The 6,709-nt window shown below is 54.9% G+C and overlaps 2 protein-coding genes across 2 annotated transcripts; one reads left to right on the top strand and one right to left on the bottom strand.

The window, feature by feature from the left end:
- Positions 1-437: 437 nt before the first annotated feature.
- DICSQDRAFT_173495 (uncharacterized protein) lies at positions 438-805 on the bottom strand (the record flags this gene model as incomplete). The annotated part of the gene is made up of 2 exons (XM_007369311.1): positions 438-642; positions 696-805. The coding sequence occupies 2 exons, from the start codon at positions 803-805 to the stop codon at positions 438-440; spliced, it is 315 nt and encodes a 104-aa protein (XP_007369373.1).
- Positions 806-2,147: 1,342 nt separating this feature from the next.
- On the top strand, positions 2,148-5,848 carry DICSQDRAFT_149477 (uncharacterized protein; the record flags this gene model as incomplete). Its single annotated transcript, XM_007369310.1, has 10 exons — positions 2,148-2,553; positions 2,934-3,153; positions 3,208-3,460; positions 3,513-3,679; positions 3,732-3,837; positions 4,038-4,165; positions 4,222-4,318; positions 4,379-4,711; positions 4,815-5,413; positions 5,470-5,848. 10 exons carry the CDS (start codon positions 2,148-2,150, stop codon positions 5,846-5,848), a joined length of 2,688 nt encoding a protein of 895 aa, XP_007369372.1.
- Positions 5,849-6,709: the final 861 nt, after the last annotated feature.

Below are 6,709 nucleotides of genomic sequence, written 5' to 3'. Positions count from 1 at the left end.
CGCTTATGTAGTATGTTACCATATTTGGGACTCTCTGCTCGTGTACTATAGCTATGCTTCCGGACTCTTCTGGTACTGTCTAGGACAATCCGTACTACTCCAGAACGGTCTAGACAGGTCTATGCCTTACTCATCTCTTACTCATCCTATGGTGCGATACGTCGCAATTCTTTCGTCGTTGTATTATTCATCGCACTATGGTACATGTGACTAACCACTCTTCGATTAGTCATGGACACTTCTCTGTAGTATATAAGGACTTCAGATTGCGTCCTCCCTCTTCAGTCTTTCCTTACTGACTGAAGAGTGAGTACTTCCTTACCTATACCTCTAACTTGTAGTTACTTACTTAACCTTTGTAGTCTTGCTTCGACTCTAGGTACAGTTCGTTGCTGCAATATAGTCTTTCCTTACTGACTGAAGATCTTGCTTCGACTCTAGTCGGATCTAATCCTTGTCTTCACAGCCCCGAGTTTATCATCCAGTGTGTCGCTGTCACGCGGCGTGGTGTCGTCACCCTGCGTGCTGTTCGAACTGGGGCCGTCCTGGGCGGGCTTGGTTTTTTTCTTGCGGGGGCCGTCATCGTGAGGAGGGGCTGGGCGTTTTTGGCCCGGAGGGGTCCCTGATAGAGGCGCAACGACCCTACAAGGGTTTGAGGTCAGTATAGGAGTGCATATATGCACTCAAATACGTACTTGGCTTGGTTGCCGCGCGGGGGCTTGGCGGTGTGCGGAGAGACCGGGGCAGCTTTGCGGGTGTCTTGAATTTTGCTCTTCTTCATGGTGCCGGCTGAGTTTTTGGGCATTTCGAATGTTGATACAGAGAGGAGTTTGTGGGGCCGGGGGAAGAGGAGACTTGACGTTGTTTTGCTCGAGGAGGTCCTTTATAGCATGCATGTGAAGAGCTGTGACGCGTTCAGGCGCTTACACGGTCGACGCGTAGGACGCGTAGATCACGTGGTCGCGCTGGCAGCCAGCGAAGTGTGCCAGACGCACTCCGATTTTCTTTCATCATCCTCCTCGCCGCCTATATGCGCCTGTTGTGGGCTATCCTTGTACTTCTGCTTGCTGTGGCTGCGATGCCCAAGGAATCCTGCTATGGTTGCAAGGCGAAGTTCAGCAATCTCAGCTCCCATCTCGAGACTTGCGCCAAAGCCCACGAGTTCTACGATGGCGGAATACGACGACGCATCAATATTCAGGGGAAAAAGAAACAGGTTCGGGAGGCCCTTGCTCAGAGGAAGGTGGAAGAACAGCGTGCCAAAGCTGCTGCTCAGAGGGAGAGGCTAGCGGCTCGGAGAGCCCACCTAGAGGTGAGTCGGTGAATGTCGTCTGAAATCATCAGGAATGAACACTACTCGAGTTACGTTCCTAATGAACTGGATGCAACGGCTGTTTGCTGCTTGGTTAATGGTGACCCTTGCGACGACCCGTGCTCTCCCTGACATACGCTGTGAGGCACTGGTCAGTCGATCGGGTCTGCAGGTGTCACTAGACACAGTCTCTTCTACTCCTCCTGCCAGCGTCATGGACCTTTGGCTCAAAGCTTGTTTGCAGGCTGAACGCGAAGCTAGTATCCCTGTCATGCTGATGCCAGAGTCCGAAGGGCGTCGAAAACGGCGCGTTCCTGCGAGGCTCGCGGACCTTCTCCCCACGTCTCTCAAGGGACTCCCGGACTTCGTACTCAAGCCCAGAGTGGTCGCCGCGACTGGCCGCCGGACAGGCCCAGTCCCACCCCCTGTTCCTCCCGCTCCAGCATCTCGCGCGCCATCGCCTCGACCGCGCGCAACGGTCGAGGATGCCCCCGATGAAGGAATGGACGGTGTTGAACCTGCCATAGGGCCTCCGCCGTCACGGTCTCCTTTGCCCCTCCCATCACGGTCTCCTTCTCCCCCACCCATCAACACACCTGCGAACCGCTTTGGCGTGTTTCGCCAGTACACTACGGTACCTCAAAATGACCCCGAGGCTGGTCTAACTCTCGACGCGTTCTCCGACGCGAGCACGCACCTCCGTGCCCCTCCTGACCCCTCCGAGCGAGACCCCTTCCGACGTTTCGGCCCCACTGTCCGCACCTGGTTCTCACACGCCAAGGATGTCGCCGCAAACTCCTTCGCGCCCTTCCTCAACTGGACGACCTTCAAACTCATGGAGTGGCAGTACACGGGCTCTCTCACCAAGTCCGGAGGCGAGCTTCAACGTCTGGTCGACGAGGTTATACTCGACGATAGGTTCCAGAAGGACGACCTCGTGCGCTTCAACGTAGAGCGCGAACAGCGACGACTGGATGAACACCAGGCCACTGGTGGCGCGTTTTCGGCCGCGGACGGCTGGCGCGAAGCATCCGTTATGCTTCATCTCCCAAAGCCCGGGCTCCAGCAAGAGGACGAAGAACACGCCCCCGCGTTTGTCGTCGACAAGATATGGGTGCGGAGCCCACTAGAAGTTCTCAAGTCCGCCTTTCAAGACATATCTGTTCGCAAGTACCACTGGTTTCCGCACCGCCTATTTCGCCGCGTCGCAACATCGGAGAACCCCAATGCAAGGCCAGAACGTCTGTATACAGATGTCTACAACTCAGACGCGATGATCCGCGAGCACGAGGAGGTTCAGAGACTCCCCCGCAACCCTGACGACGCTCCCGACGTTGAGTACGTTGTCGGGAGCATCCTGGTTTACTCGGACTCTACGCACCTCACTAACTTCGGGACGGCATCTCTTTGGCCTATCTATGCTTTCTTCGCAAATTTGTCCAAGTATCTTCGGTTCAAACCGTCAATGTTTGCCGCGCATCACCTTGCCTACGTGCCCTCGGTGAGTTGTTCATTGTATGGCGATACGCTGCCATCCTCCATGCCTTCGGGTGATTTATCACCTGACGAACTTGGTTGTATCTACGTATGTGTTCTGATACATTGTCACCCTAGCTTCCAGACACTCTACTCCGATTCTACGAGGAGACGTTTGGGGTACCCGCATCTGCCGCGGTCATTCGGCTCCTCAAGTATACGCTCATGGAGAAGGTCTGGCTTCTCCTGCTAGATGCCGAGTTCATGCACGCTTTCAAGCACGGTGTCCTGATAGTCTGTGGCGATGGCATCACTCGACGAGTATTCCCCCGGATATTCATGTACCTGGCCGACTATCCAGAGAAGTACATACCCACCCATACTGTGACTGTGGCCTTTCGATGCTCATCTCTTGACAGGTGCTTGGTCGCATGTTTGAAAACCCTTGCACGATGTGCCTGCCCGGACTGCACAACGGACAAATGCGACTTCTGGAAGATGGGCATGAAGAGCGACATGGCTGCTCGTAAGAAGAACGCACGCAACGACACGACCGTATTCCACGACGCGATCACAAGGGCCCGCCGATGGATATTCGAAGACGGCACACCTCCCGATGGGACTCACATCAAGAAGACGAGGCTTGGCTTGTTCTCGATGGCCCCCGTTCGTGTACGTCGCACGCCTCATTGCTGATCTGATCATTTGACAGTTGTCGGGTTAGTCCGCCTTTTCTCAGTGTTTCGCGGATTTTGGCCGGAACGTCTACAAGTTGTTTGTGCCGGATCTTATGCACGAATTCGAGCTTGGTGTCTGGAAGGGTACCTTTACACACCTCATTCGGATCCTCATCGCCGCTGGAGATGATGCAGTTCAAAAACTAGACGAACGGTGAGTAATGTGCCTTATCAGTCTCCAACCCACCATTGACAGTGTCACTCAGGTTCTCCTTGACACCGACGTTCGGGCGCGCTACCATTCGTCGATTCACGGACAACATATCTGCTATGAAGAAGCTTGCGGCTCGCGATTTCGAGCAAATGCTCAAGGTACGCTGTTGATTGCGCCTCAGCGGCCAACCACACTCTAACATTTGGTCCGCATCCTATGAAATGGTAGTGCGCCATCCCCTGCTTCGAGAATCTCCTTTCGGAACCTGCAAATTCGATCGTACTCACGATGCTGTTCGAGCTCGCAATGTGGCATGCATTTGCCAAACTCCAGCTGCACTCGGAATCCACGATTACAGCATTCGAGGATTCCACCAGCACTCTGGGCCAAGCCATGCGGGCATTTTTGCGTAATGTATGCTCACTATATTCAACGCAGGAGCTCCCGAAGGAAACACAGTCGCGACAGCGCCGAAAGGCTCGGCGCGTGACGGCGCCTCAACAACACGGCGAGACTCCCACTGTCTCTTCGAAACTCAAGAGATTCACCATCCTCAACACTCCCAAATATCACCGACTCGGCGACTACGCTCGAAGCATTGTCGAGATGGGAACCTCCGACAATATGTCGACACAGGTGGTAAGTGACGTAGATAATATTGTGATCTTGCTTGCCTACGTTGTCTAACCCTTGTATCAGGGCGAATTCGAACATCGACGTGTGAAACAGTTCTACAGGCGCACGAACAAGAACCGAACATTTGGACGTCAAATTGCCCTTGAGGTCCGTCGGGCGAATATCATCGATAAAATTGCCCGGGCGCAGGAACAGCCTGTGAAGCCACACCACAAGCGATGTAAACCCAAGAAAGCCCTTCCTTCTCGTGGCCGACACCTTCACCTCCGATTCGATGACGCGCAGCCGCTGCCGCCCACCCAAGCTGACAAACATTACCATGTTTCAGATGACAAGCGCTATCCAGTCAGACTCGAAGACTTCCTCTTCGACAACGAGGGTGATCCGGCTTGCGAGGTACGTTGTTTCTAGTCCCATGGCCTCGGCTACCCACTCCGTCACCTGTGGCCTCTATGACAATGAATCCATGCATTCGCAGTGTCACTAACGGAAGTTCCAGAACTTTACATGGGACCTGAAGACGCATCTATTCCTTCGGCTGCCAGGCAGTGACCAGCTGCCACCTGACTATATCCCCACCGTGGACGACATCTTCTCCGTACGGATCGAAAACGACAGACTGTATCGACACAAAGTTCTCCGTGTCAACTATACCACGTACGACATGCGACGGGATCAAGACTCCATCAATCCACGGACCCACCCTGACATTATGATGCTCGCCCCCGAAGCCTCTCCACATCCCTACCTCTATGCACGTGTCATCGGGATATTTCACGTCGACGCCTATCACGCCGGAGAGAGCCTGGACGGGTCGGATGATACCGACACCGAGGCCATCCAGGTCCTCTGGGTCAGGTGGTTCGATCTCGACCCTCGCGCACCTGGTGGGTTCAAGGCCCGTCGACTGCCGCGCCTCAAGTGGGCAGCACTGGATGACAACGCGTTCGGGTTTGTCTCACCCGACCAAGTCCTCCGTGCGGCGTACTTGATGCCAGCGTTCGCACACGGACAGTCTGATAGGGCGCTGCCTGGCTACAGTGTCGCACGCCGTGAAGACGAGGAAGATATAGATTATAACTATCATTATGTTGGCATGTAAGTGTTACAGGCGTTCATTCGTTCATTCTATGTTATTGACATCCTTTGACTAGCTTTGCAGACCGGGACATGTTCATGCGCTATTATGGCGGCGCGGTCGGACACCAGCTTGGTCACCCCGGCAAGCCGCAACCTGCCCCTGTAGCACCCGAGCCCATCACGCGACTCGATGGCGATGGGTACGACGATGAGGTTCACGAGGAGCCTGAGGACGATGCCCAGGAGCAGCCACACGAGTCGGATGGTGAGTATGAAGGACAAGCCGGTGAGTATTCGGATGACGGTGAGGAGGATGGGGAATACAACGATGATGGTGAGTACACGGAGAGTGAGGACAGCGAAGATGACACCGCGCTGGGACCTGAAGATGGGGAGACCCCGATGGGCCACGATGACGAGGAGTTGGACCGCGTAGGCTTCGCCGCTATGTAGTTTTCCTAATGGATTAGATGGACATATGTCCGGCGCATGCTCTCTTGAGCGCACCGCTTCGCCGAAACTAACGAGGGTAAAGCCTCTGCCCTCCGAAGACGAGGAGGACGTTGTCGGGACGATCAAAGCCGAAGCCAAATCTCCGCTTGTCTCTCATGAGAAGCAAGCAAGCGTCGTCTCCTCGATCAGCGTATCGACAGTCCGGGAGTCTCTTAAGCGAAAGAGCTCTGCTGACACGATTCGTCATGAGTCTGCTCCCACAGCGAAGCAACCCCGCAGCGCGACACTCGAGATCGGCATTCCTTGCATCATCTCATCGAAGAAGGCTCGTTTCCGCGCGTATGCGAGGTATATCGGAGAGGTCGAGGGCGAGCTCGGACCTTGGGTGCGTCTGGAAGTCCTGATGAATGATGCTTGGCCAGAAGACAAGCTGCACGGACGCCGGTAGCAACACAGGGCGTGGGGTGGCATACGCTATTTCGACATCGGGGCTGCATCTAGGTGAGACTTCGGGCAAGATACGATGACTCGGAGGCGGAGAAATGAGTGGTCGAGCATGTTTGGAAAGGATGGGATGAAGGGTAGCCTGAAGCGCGAGGGCGATCAGCTCGGCATCAACGCAGAGACCTGAGTGGCAGCGACATGCGATTGACATTATAACTCATGGTGTTTCTAGTATCTATACAAATGTACCGTACAGTCTTGCACGGTCTTGCACGATCGCGTGCCTCTGGCGGATTGTTGCGCGGTCTTGCGACCTTTGCCCAAGTCTGGCGCGGTATTGCAAGTATGGTACGGGCAGGCCCCTATGGCTCCCATATTGGGCGTCGGCGCCAGCTCGCACCGCATTCCGCGCTTCAT

This window comes from Dichomitus squalens (genome assembly GCF_000275845.1).
Source record: "Dichomitus squalens LYAD-421 SS1 unplaced genomic scaffold DICSQscaffold_47, whole genome shotgun sequence".
In the NCBI taxonomy this organism is placed as follows: Eukaryota; Fungi; Basidiomycota; class Agaricomycetes; order Polyporales; family Polyporaceae; genus Dichomitus; species Dichomitus squalens.
Note: the sequence above shows the minus strand (reverse complement) of the source record. Positions and strands in the feature narration are given on the sequence as shown.